The sequence below is a fragment of the Mauremys mutica genome, chromosome 3 (genome assembly GCF_020497125.1).
Source record: "Mauremys mutica isolate MM-2020 ecotype Southern chromosome 3, ASM2049712v1, whole genome shotgun sequence".
Taxonomy (NCBI): Eukaryota; Metazoa; Chordata; order Testudines; family Geoemydidae; genus Mauremys; species Mauremys mutica.
In genome coordinates, this window is record NC_059074.1 from 150,442,516 (window position 1) to 150,455,118 (window position 12,603).

At 43.8% G+C, this 12,603-nt stretch overlaps 1 protein-coding gene across 1 annotated transcript in view; it reads left to right on the plus strand.

Annotated features, from left to right (window-relative positions):
- Positions 1-12,603, plus strand: part of GLP1R (glucagon like peptide 1 receptor) — a 103,018-nt gene that overhangs the window by 29,166 nt on the left and 61,249 nt on the right. Inside the window, exon 2 of the mRNA XM_045010329.1 lies at positions 11,396-11,492. Coding sequence (XP_044866264.1) covers positions 11,396-11,492 — 97 coding nt within the window. The remainder of the gene's footprint in view (positions 1-11,395; positions 11,493-12,603) is intronic.

The window sequence follows — 12,603 nt, forward strand, 5'->3', positions numbered from 1 at the left end:
TGACAGAGGTAGAATAAAGTGTTCCTATCAAAACTGGCGACTCAGCTCTGAAGATTCACTGTTTTTGAGACAAATGTGGGGTGTATTTTTAGGATGGAAGAGGGGTGTTAAGATTTTGATACGTGTGATTTTGTTTTCTTCTGATCACTAGGAATATAAATGTCTAGAGATAACAGTAAAAGACTGAGATCTGGTTTCTGGTTCTGCTGCTACAATCTTGGGCAAATCACTTACCCTCAGTGCATCCCTTTCCTCCATCTGTCTAAATGGGGATTTTGCTTACCTTACAATGGTATTTGTGAGACTTAGCTAATGATTTGTTAGATTGTTTGAGACTCTTGGATGCAAAGCGCTACCAAAGGGCAAAAAGTAAATAAATTGAGGGCCCTTGTTCTGTTAAATCACCTTAGGCATCTGCTGCATGGCAGCAAGTTCTCAGTTCTTGGAACTGAGATGCACATTGTCTCCTAAAGGAGATGCTCTTTTCGTCTTGAATCTTAAATGTCTTCAAGGAATCTACCCCTCCACCCCCCACACACACCCTATGTCCCAGTTTCATAACTACAGGGGAAATCTTGGAAATCCTTATCTGTTCTTGTTTTGCTTAGTCCCTGCCGGCCTATCACTGAACTAATCAGCATAGAGCTTTTCTATGTCCATGAGTGAGGTGCTTTAAATGTGCCTGGTTCCGTAGGCATTGGGTTAGATATTTCCTTGGCATATGTCCACAGAAGTCATCAGGGGTTAATTTGACTCCATGCATTTTTAAATCACAGCAAAAAGAAACAAAAATCCTACTTGATTAGGTTAATCCTTCTCTCTCTGTAGCACGTGAAGCTGCTGACCTCTACTTCACAGATCGCAGCACTTCACAGCACCGCTGATGCACCTCATATGGTTGTCAATCTTTTCCCTTTCTCCCTCTTCCCTTCCCCCCCTCCCTTGAAAGATTCCATGTTATAACAACTCTTCTTCTGATAGAGGGCTGGATTCACCTCCCTCTGGTGTGTGTTTGTGAGAGAGACTTAAATTACAGCTCTCCTAACCTCTGACAGCCCTTCCACAGTTTTGCTAGCGCAATAGCCTTGGGCCAGAAAAAATATGCAACTCATTTAAAATAAGAATTACAGTGCTGGTAAAGTACTCCATACACTTTGTCTGTGGATAGCATTACTGAGCTGCACTTGGCAGTAGCATCTATCTTATTTTTTAATAGTGAGTCTGTATCATCTTGGTCTCATCCCCCTTTTGAGAGGAGTGCCACAGAACTGCCCAGCACTCTGCTAGAATCATAGGGCTACTTTCTGATTTGGAGTTCTTATAGCTGTGGCTGCATTTTTTTTTCCTGAGTCTTTTTGTGACCAGAGTCCCCCAAGGAAGGGGGTTTTCCTTTGTGCCTTTGCTTAGGAGCACAGTCGTTTTCTCATGTTGGATTTGTAACTGACCCAGGCAATAAGTCCTGGGTAGGAACATTTGTCAGAACAGATGAAAGAAGTTGTAATGAAAAGAACATTTGATGGTAACAATGGCTGTCAAACTAAATCTGTGTCAACTTTAGCTGTAAGCATATTGACTACTGGTTCCCACAATGACCAGTGGGCAGAGCTCCATCCTGACCTAAATGCTGGAGGACATTTCAAGGAGCAGGAGTAAAGACTGCTGGTAATTCTTCTCCATCCCAGCCCTATCCATCACTGAGGACAGGTGCAATAGAAAATGGCAGTTCCCCAGTACAAAGCCACGTAGGAGAGAAGAGCCTTCTTACCCCGTCTGACCTACCAGAGGAGAAGCATTCCATGCATCGATTGCTAGAGGATCTCTCTTAATTCTAGACTGTGCTTAAACTGAAGGTGCAGTTAGCAAGGTAATGCTTTACTGATGTGCCATGCCAGTGAGGGCCCAGCAAACTAGTTCAGGTAAAATAAGAACCATGCTGAAAAGTGAAACTGAATGTTGGTTTGTTTTGTTTTGTTGAGAGCCTTAGCATTCCAGATGTGTTGTCCCTGATCCACCAACTAATCTGGGACCAGGAGATAGATCCCATGGCAAAGGATACCTCATGGAGGCCCAGTGTGCTAGGAGAGGGAATAAAAAACTAAATGCTGGAGAAGTGCTGAGCAGCTCCTGCTGCTCACAGAGAGGCCAAATGGCAGGTATGTGCAGGAAGCTGCTGCAGAAATCTCACAGTAACTCCTACAGTGCTTTCCCTCTATGTGTTCAGGGGCAGCTCTGTGTTTTGCTGCCCCAAGCACGGCAGTCAGGGAGCTTTCTGTGGGAGGTCCGCTGGTCACGCGGATTCGGCGGCAGTTCTGCGGGTGATCCGGTCCTGTGCCTTCGGCGTGCCCGCCGCTGAATTGCCACTGAAGCCACAGGACTGGCGGACCTCCTGCAGAAACGCCGCCGAAGGCTCTCTGACTACCACCCTCACGATGACCGGCAGGCCGCCCCCCCGCGGCTTGCTGCCCCAGGCACGTGCTTGCTGCGCTGGTGCCTGGAGCCGCCCCTGCATGTGTTCATCAGTTACTGCTCCCAACGAGAGAAGGGAAGAAACTTACTTAAAAAGGGAAAACATTGGGGGGGGGGGAAAAATTAGCTCTCCAGCTCCTGGAGTAATTTTTCCTTGGTGACTAACGAACCAGAAATGTTGTGTAAAACATTCTCGAAAGCTGCAATAAAGACTTCTCTCTGAATGAAGGGCTGCTCTGATTCAGCGCTTGCCATTTCTGAGGGGTTTGTCCAGAATGACCCAGCTGCCAACCAAGTAACTTGTAAAATATGAGTTGGGAGGCATAATTAAGGTGAGCTCATTTGATCAGTGAAGCAGTTGCCAAGGCAGGGTAATAATAATTACTTCATCTCAGAGAGGCACTGCGTCTTGCCTAAATCAAGAAGACCACATTAAATTGGAGTGAAAATTGAAATTGGGCATCATAACTCCAAGTGGGAAAAAAAACTGAAGGAATGTCATAACTTGGTGAAGGAGAAATAATAAACAGTGGAAAACTGTTTCTAAAAGGAAAATATGCTTTAAAAGTATATGAAAGCATGGAAAACCACACCATTAGTCTCACAAATGCCCTTAACTCGGCCCTGTATCATCACCCAAAATGAAGAGACAACGTAGTCCTCAGACAAAGCAGCTCTTCAACACACACAAGCTGCAGGACTGCACTTTATCAGTGGAGTATCCTATAGTGAATTTGTATCTGTGTCTATAGGGCACCTGTGATTCACCTTCCATCTGCAAAAGGAATATGAAATTTGGCATATAACAAGTCCCATGAATGGCAGCAAAGTGGTCAAAGTATTGCCCTCCCCAATACCACTTCCAGAAATTCATAGATTCCAAGGCCAGAAGGGATCATTGTGATCATCTGGTCTGACTTCTGGTATGGCACAGGCCATAGAACATCCCCAAAATAATTCCTAGAAAAACATCCAATCTTGATTTTAAATATTCAGTGATGGAGAATCCACCACAACCCTTGGTAAATTGGTCCAATTTCTGCTAACAATTTACACCTGATTTCCAGTCTGAATTTGTCTAGCTTGAACTTTCAGCTATTGGATTGTGTTGTACCTTTCTCTACTAGATTGAAGAGCCCATTGTTAAATATTTGTTCTCCATGTAGATACTTATTGAACTAATCAAGTCACCACTTAACCTTCTCTTTGTTAAGTTAAATTGTTCCTAGATGAATACATTTACGTTTAGCTATATTAAAATGCATATTGTTTGCTTGACCCAGTTTACCAAGCGATCTAGATCTCTCTGAATCAGTGACCTGTCCTCTTCATTATTTACTACTCCCCCAATTTTTGTATCTGCAGACTTTACCTCTGACGATTTTATGTTTCTTCCATGTCATTGCCTCTTTTGGTTTTTCTCAGACTTTCAAGACCTATTATACCCTGGCAAAGGAGCCCCCTAACCAATTCTCATGGATTCTGGGTATCTTTTCATGAAAGGTAAAGATGTGGAGGCAAAATCTGCCTTATTACTGAAATTGGAGTTCAGCCTTACCTAAGCTGTCACTACAGTGTCTGCAAAAGAACCCAACACCTTGATTTCTCTTCCAGATAAAAAGTTTTTTAAAAATCTTGAGAGAAAACTAATTATCTTCAGGTCTATAAGGGACACCACCACATTAGAGAGAAACTGAGAACTGGGTTAGAGACTGACTCAGGGAACTAATAATGGCATGCTGACACTTGCTTTCAAACCACTGGATTTAATCCATTCCATCCCAGTAGTGACTAAAAGCTGTTACCGGCTGGAGGTTGTTTTGTGCTCTGTGTGAAATGAGTTGTGGGAGTGAGGAGGGGTGTCAGTCCATGTCCTTCTGGGCAGACAGACACATAACAAAATTCTACCACAAGATGAACAGGAGAACTTGTGGCACCTTAGAGACTAACAAATTTATTTCAGCATAAGCTTTCGTGGGCTACAGCTCACTTCTTCGGAGATGACCCATAGATGATAATTGAGATGACCCATAGAAGGTGTGAGGAGAACTTAACATAGGGAAATAGATTCATTTCCCTATGTTAAGTTCTCCTCACACCTTCTATGGGTCATCTCAATTATCACTTCAAAGGTTTTTTTCTCCTGCTGAGGATAGCTCATCTCAATTGATTAGACTCTTCCTGTTGGTATGCATACTTCCACCTTTTCATGTTCTCTGTATGTATAAATATCCCCTGTCTGTGTGTTCCATTCTATGCATCCGAAGAAGTGAGCTGTAGCCCACGAAAGCTTATGCTGAAATTTGTTAGTCTCTAAGGTGCCACAAGTACTCCTGTTCTTTTTGCGGATACAGACTAACACGGCTGCTACTCTGAAACCTACCATAAGATGGTGTAGCGGGGCGGTCACCCACTCCTGCCCTGAAGAGCTTAAAACAGCCCTGGGAGAGGGCTGTGGCAGGGCAAAGCAGTGAGCCTGGGCTGATTGTGGAAGCAGCCGCAGCTGGGCCATGCTCCAGTGAGGCCACATCTGGCCCTATAAAGGGGCTGCTAGGCTCAGGGCTTGGCTACACTTACAAATTTGCAGCGCTGCAGCAGGGTGTGAAAACACACCCTCTCCAGCGCTGCAAATTGCGGTGCTGCAAAGCGCCAGTGTGGTCAAAGCCCCAGCGCTGTCCGTTATTCCCCACAGGGAGGTGGAGTACGGACAGCGCTGGGAGAGCTCTCTCCCAGTGCTGGCGCTTTGACTACACTTAGCGCTTCAAAGCGCTGCCACGGCAGCGCTTTGAAGTGCTAAGTGTAGCCACAGCCTCAGAGTCTCTCCTCTAGCTGTGGAGGGAGACAGGCCTGGCTGCTGGGGAGTGTACCAGGATGCCTGAGGTGGAGCAGGGCTGGGGAAAGGTGAGAGGAGCTCCTGCCTGGCAACTCCCCAGGCTGCTGGCCTTGTGCAAGGCCAAATAGGTTCTGAGGTTGCAGGGGGCAGCCCAAGGGTAGGCGGAGGCAGCAGATCCAAACCCCTCTTGTCTGTGATGAGTGGCTTGTACACTGCAGTCTGCCCCAGTGAACGGGGGCTAGATGGTTGTGGGATTGTTGTGCATGAGAGTGTGGGAAGTTTGAGATGTTTAGGTTTTTAGGTTGGGTTAATCAGGCTGTGAGTTTTGTTATGAGAAGTTGGCCTTGGCTAACTTCTCTCTAGCAGGCAATAATAGGATAATAAATTAGAAGGCTGTCTAGGATGATGTTACCCTATGAAGTTATAGCAGTGCTTGTGTGTATTTTGTTAACCAATTAGCAATTGCTTGCTTGCCTGCTTTAAGAGTATAAAGATGTATGCTGGAGAGAAATAAAATGACTTTGCTTTCAATCATATTGATGGTCGAGCTCTGTCCACGCACGCCTGCGCTGCAACAGATGGTGACTGGCAGTAGCCTTCTACTGAGGTGAGGTAGTGGGTGGGGGTCCCCTGGATGGGGAGACCCAGAAACTGTGGGGATACTGACAGGGGGCAGCCCCCAAGAGAAAGGGGCACTGGGGTCCGGGAGGGACATGGGGGCTAGCGAAAGGCGAGACAGTGGGTGAGAGAGGGCGCTCTGGAGAATGGAAAGCTAATTCCCTGGACGACCATCAGGATGTGCCGCGCCGGTGAGTCGTTGCTCTGTTACAATGGACACGTACTGTGACAGTTATACGAGAAGCCATAGACCAAAAAGGACCAGAGGATGAATCACTTTCATGCTCGAAGAAGCAGTGTCCAGGTCTGGGCTGAGGCATATTGTTGAGTGAAGAGCACTTTGAGAGAAGTTTGCGCTAATGCTGATGTGTCTGAGCCTGGTCTGTGGCTTGAGGGACTGTCACTACCAAATTCACTAAAACCTGAGAACTGCCCTCCCCAGAGAGAGGAGATTCTCACCCCCTGTTGGATACAAGGTGATAATTGTTTACAGAGGACTTTCTGGGGTTTCAGTGCTGTATTCTGCTCCTTTAGGGCTATGATCAGAAGACTAAACTCAGTGTTGTAAATTCAAGCCTATATCTGTTATTAATAGAATCAAATTGCCCATCCTGGGAAGTGGAAGCTTTTCTAATGCAGACACTTAGTGTAGAGACCCTTTCATTAGACTCTATTCTGGCCCGTCATTCTTTGCCTCTTCTAAAAACATAACTAGTAATAGGCCAATCTCTAAAAGGCTTTCAGATAAGATCCGCAGTCCCCCCAAGACTGGGATTCTGATCCAGAGCAAAATAGCCTGGAAATTAGGCTTTGCTGGGAACCAGTTTTTCTGACCATTTTACTGTAAGGGTAGTCATATTACTACTGATTATTGTTAGCACGTCACATCTACAAAGAGCTGTAGGAGCATAATCCTATATGGATCTACACAACCCCACAGTGATGTAAGTATGGTATTGTACCTGTGTCACAGATAGAGAAAATGAACTTACTTGCCAGTGTCACCTGGGGAGTCACTTTGGGAGTTGGGATTAGAATTTGGCAGTTCCTAGCTCCTAGTCTTTGTCATCACAGTTGATTAGATTTCCAGATCATAAGGGACCATTGTGATAATTTAGTCTGACTTCCTATATAACACAGGCCATAGAACCTACCCACAATAATTCCTAGAGCAGATCTTTTGGAAAAACATCTAATCTTGATTTTAAAATAGTCAGTGATGGAGAATCCATAGTGATCCTTGGTAAATTGTTCCTTTAGTTAATTACATTGTTAAAATTTTACACCTTATTTCCAATCCAAATTTGTCTAGTTTCAGCTTCCAGCCATTGGATCATGTGTTAGCAATTGAGTCCTTGGTGATGAACTGGGGACATTACATATACTGGAATGGGACACAACGGAATGGGTTGGGCAAGCTGAAGCCAATGTAGAAGGAGAACTTTTGTTTTCACACACAAGGCTGGGGCAGGGAATGCATGGACAAGAAGGGAGGGAACTCAATAGGGAGCTGAGAAAAGGCCACATTTTTCCAAGCTGTATCAGAGACGGGGAGAGAACTTGCCCTGTCCTGCAAGATGACGCATGAGTTCTGTGAAGTTCTGAGCAGCCTATGCTTCCATTGACCTCAATGAGAAATGAAATTGTTGAGCTCCTTGCAGTTTCAGACTCTTGTGTCATGGAACTGCACTTGTGTAGCAAGGATTGTGTTGGGGTCAAATAAATGAAATTACCTGGGTAACCTCCAGGATATAGGAAAACGATAAAAGTGCTTTTTTGTGCAGTGAAAACTGCTAAGACATAGTGTAATCATGGTAAGGATTTCATATAAAGGTGTCACTGCTTTCTAAAGAATTCTTTCCTCAGACTTTTCTGAATGGGATAATTTATCACCAGAGATTAATTGCACTTAATTATATTAGTACAATGAATGGCTCATTGCACTTGTCTCTCTTAATTCTCCTGAATCCATTTCATGCCACCCAAGCTGCCTCACTGCTTGCCTCCTTTGTGCTTCTCCCACTTATGCCTCACGCAGCCCCCCATATGCCTTGAAACTCCACCACCTCGACCTAATCTGCCATGCCTCCGTCCTCGCCTCCGTCTTTCCTTAGTACACATCTCTCCTGCTGGGCGGCTATCTACCTTTTAGTGCTGCTTCTCTCACTGCCCAGTACTTAGCAAAGAACTGAAAATAATTGCAAGATGGCAACAAGCTAGTGATGAAAATCATGATACTTACACAACGTGCTTAACTACACTATTTGTTTGAGTTATTTGTTGCCTGCCATAACTCCTCCTCTTGCCTATGGATTGTCCATTTAGGTGTAGGCCCTCTGGAGCAGGGGCCTTGTCATGTTTACCTATCTATAAAGTGTCTAGCACACTTGACACTATATAAATAATAGTAATCTATTCACTAATTTAGTTCTCTAGTTTGAGTAATTGATTACATTGCACATCTATAGTGCTATATAAATCATATTGATTATTGTTCACCAGCTATTAAGTCCCTTTGTAAAAGGGTAGATAGAATGTATAAAATTTACATCCAATGACTAATTTGGTATTCACCTGAGCAACAAGAAATGGTATTCAGATTAATCAAATTATAAACTGCTGAGTGCATAGAGCCATAAAGATACTGTACAATCGATTTATATTTGATTTTTTTTTGGCAGCGGGATATTGGTAATAAAAAAAAAATCCCCAAATGAGTCTTCTTCACTAAAGAGAACATGTCTGATTATTTTCCTATTTTGCTAATAATAGTTTGCTAATAATTGTATTAGAGTTGCCTTAGCACAGGATGACAATTTAAATCTATTCAGAAAAAAATGACTTTTTTTTTCCCTTTTCCAAAATTATTTTTTTTAAACTAGTGTATTCTGGAAAATCTAATGACCTTAATGTGAATAATCTTGGGTTTATGTAATTGACTACAGCTAGTTTTTAATTTAAAATGATTTGCACACGTTTTTCAATACAGCATAAAGGGGTGAATTTGGTTTGCTGTGATTTGGGGGGTCATATGTAGGGATGATTACTAAATAGTCCATGAAAATTTTTGTGAATCCTAGTAGCACCACAAATTTAGGGCAAAGGATTATTGTCCAAAAGCTTATCCTGGATGTGCTGGGTTTTTTTTTTTTTTTTTTTTTTTTTTTTTTACTGTTTCTAAAACGTTTCCCATGCAGTTGGAAAGAGAAGAAACAATACCGTGTGACTTAGGTGGCCAAGCATACAAGAAGAATAGTGACTGGTCACAATGAACAACCCCTAAACAACCCATAGTCTGAAAATGACTCGTTCAGCAGGTTATTTGGTGAATATTCAGGAACAATTAATCCAGTTGAAGAAAATGAGCTCTGGCTTGTGAATGCCTTTCTAACTTAATAAGGAGAAGGCCAGATTTTTCTAACTTTAGGCACTCAAATAAGTGGTGTGGTGTTTTTGTGCTTTTTTGTTTTGTTTTGTTTTTTTCTTTCCCCCAGACATCCAGAGCATGTAAGGTCCCAATAGCCTTCTGTGAGGACTATGGGTAAAATCTGACTGGCAATGCAGCCCTCATTGGCAAGATGCAGTCCAGGGTGCTTTGCATCAACTAGACAAAGACTATAACCACTATTAAAATTTACACTTAAATACAGGCACTTAATAAATGTCCGTGTTGTGTTTAGGCAAGTAAGTTCCACTCCTCATTATGCCTCCTGAGGCATTTATGAATGAACATAATGATGATCGCGTTACTGGCTGCTCATTTGGGCTTCTGGGACATTTGTCACAGGAGAGTGACTCATTTGCTCGTCATCAGAAGCTCACCCTGATCAGCGTTTTGCTGGGTTTTGTCATGAGCTCTGATCTTCACGAACGTTACTAATATGTTAGTCAAGAGCAGAGGAGCACCTGGAAGCATGCATTGGCCAATAAGGTCCCCAGGCCCTCACATAGCTCATGTTTATGAGAGCAATATTGTCATGCTTGTATGTCTGAGCATGGTTATGATGTGCTCCCATTAGTGACCCCTATTCTGGGTGGGTTAGTTGCTCAAGGCAGAGGCCTGATGTGCAAATTTTTCTTCACAAACATTTTAAATGTTTCGAATTATAGGAAGGAGTACAATGCTGGCAGAGGGAACCTTAAAGTGCCGTGTTCTAAAAATGTAGAGTCTGATTCTGTTCATGCGTACACTCGTGAAATGCAGGGCAATTGATGAGTCACGTTGATGTAATGGAAAGAATCCAGCCCAGTTTTCTTTAAACTCTTGTATAATTAAAAACGGCTTCATATTTTTTTTTGCCAGTTTAAAATGATACTGTGCAGGCCCTTGGCTTCTCCCCACCCCCACAAAAAAGATTTGGATATGTGAAGGGATTAAAAAACAAAAAGGGCCGTTAAAGCAGCCAGGGTAAAATTACAAGGGTCATTTAATCCTCATGCTTCAAAGCATAAACTGATCAACAGCTGCGGTTAGATGATGTTTCCCCACCCTGTGTTAGAGTATTGCACAATTAGGTTCATGCTGCTGGTTTTATGCCTTCTGAAGCATCCATGCTGCGCCATTCTCTGAGATAGGATGCTGGGCTAGATGGACCATTGGTCAGTTACAGGATGGTAGTTCTTATGTTCATAATTCAGCTTTTGCTAGTTTGATGTTTTTAAAAGACCACAAGGGAAAATGCAGGCAACAAGATGGGCCCGTCAGAGCCACCTAGGATGCCTACTACTTAATTCACTTGGCTTCACTATTGTCACATTAATCATCAGTGACCAAATGTAGAAACTTCTCTTCCTGAAACTCTGAGTAGCTGGCAGTCGGTGTCTGTGCAATGTGCAGAGGCAGATCTCTTTGGGGGGGGAGGGGGCGGAAAGGCAGGGAAGTGTGCTAGATGTTGGAGCAGCTGCCACCCAGAAGACACAGTAAGAGGGGAAAGTTCAGCCCCTGCTTTGGAGGAGCGCTTGGACCGTGTCAGCTGAAAACCCTGGGTTCTCTTGGCCTCAATTTTGGGATCACAGAAGCTGCTCTTGGCTAGAAGTCCTTTTCCAAGAAGGCTCACTGATGTCCCTGCTCATTGGAAAGGTTTGTTTGGAGGTAATGAGTCAGAAAATGAGCATCACTCGTGACCATAACCTTTTCATGAAAATCTCCATACCATGTCAGACAGGTTGTGTGTTTTGCATTGGCCGTCTTCTTGGTTGTCCTGAGACAAACATGCAACAGAGGCTCTTTATGATCATGAAACTCAGGGCAGCCCAGAAGGGGCCCCCGAAATTGCTTTGACCCAGGCCCCCTGAATCCTCTGGGCAGCCCTGATGAAACTCTGAATTTCCTTCTTCCTCTTTATATAGGGATCTGACAGGACTATGTTAGTACTTGCAGGGTAGATCTAACTGGGCTACAGCTGTGTTTTTATTTATCTAGGCTGTCTGTGAAGCAGCTGGTTTGGCTCTAAAGTACCTGAGACTTTTTTCTTACAGAGTGCATATGGGTCCCTCTCTGAAGTGATGCAGAAGTGGAAAGAATATCAGCTCCAGTGCCTGAAGTATCTCTATGAGACGCCTCCTCTTGTGACAGGTAATGCTTGGCAGGAATGGGATGTTTACTTTATAAAACATCTGCTAATTGGGGCAAGGAAACACAAAGTCCTCCCTTTCCATAACTCCATTTCCATTTCCAATCTCTCCAGCCCACTGCTTGTGTTGGGCTGCTTCCTGGGATAACAGGTTTCCCTGCAGGCTGTGGGAGAGGAGATTACATGGAACGGTTCTGCTATAAAACTTTGCATGGTGTCAAGTACCACGGTGTTAGTCTGTAGCCACAAAAACAACAAGGAGTCTGGTGGCACCTTAAAGACTAAGGGATTTATTTGGGCATAAGCTTTCGTGGGTAAAAAAAAACCCCACATTTTTGCATTGTTGCATCTGAAGAAGTGGGTTTTTTACCTACGAAAGCTTATGCCCAAATAAATCCCTTAGTCTTTAAGGTGCCACCGGACTCCTCGTTGTTTTTGTGCTATAAAACCATTCATCTCCATGGCCCAAAGTATCTTGCAGTGCCAAGCTCATGTTTGGTTCCAAGGCAGGTGGTATTGTCAGTGCAGCCTGCAGGATGAATGCCACCCATGGAGTTCTGCAATGTGCCCTGCAGCCTTTCATGTGGAGGAGCAGCCCAAGGGAGACAATAGGTCCTAGCAAGGAGTGTTCTACAGGGATCTTCAAGGAGAGTCCTGCATTGGACATATAAGGCCATATTCCATTTACACTCGGTCCCCTTAATATACACCCACTTTAAGTGCCCTTTATTTGTCAGAGTGGTGTAAAGGGGCCTTAGTGTAAATGAGAATGCAGCTGCCCTCATCTTCAACAAAACATTTCAGCCTATAGAGACCATGAACTGCAATCTGTTCGGTGTTATGCTTGGCAAATTGCTGGGACTTGCTGACAATGCAGCCCACAATTGGACATGCCGTGGGAGCTCCTAGAGTGCCTGTGTGCTACAGTAAAGCTCTGAAAAGAACCGCGCGAGTCTCAAATTACATTTATAAAACACTGTTTTTAAAAATGTTATTCATTTCCCCATAGCTGCCTCTGTTAGTTGTATTGCTGCAATGGCGTGTATAGTGATAGCAGTAGTGGGAGGGAGACATTCATCTCCCTTTGTTCCATTATGCTCAGAGTGATCACCT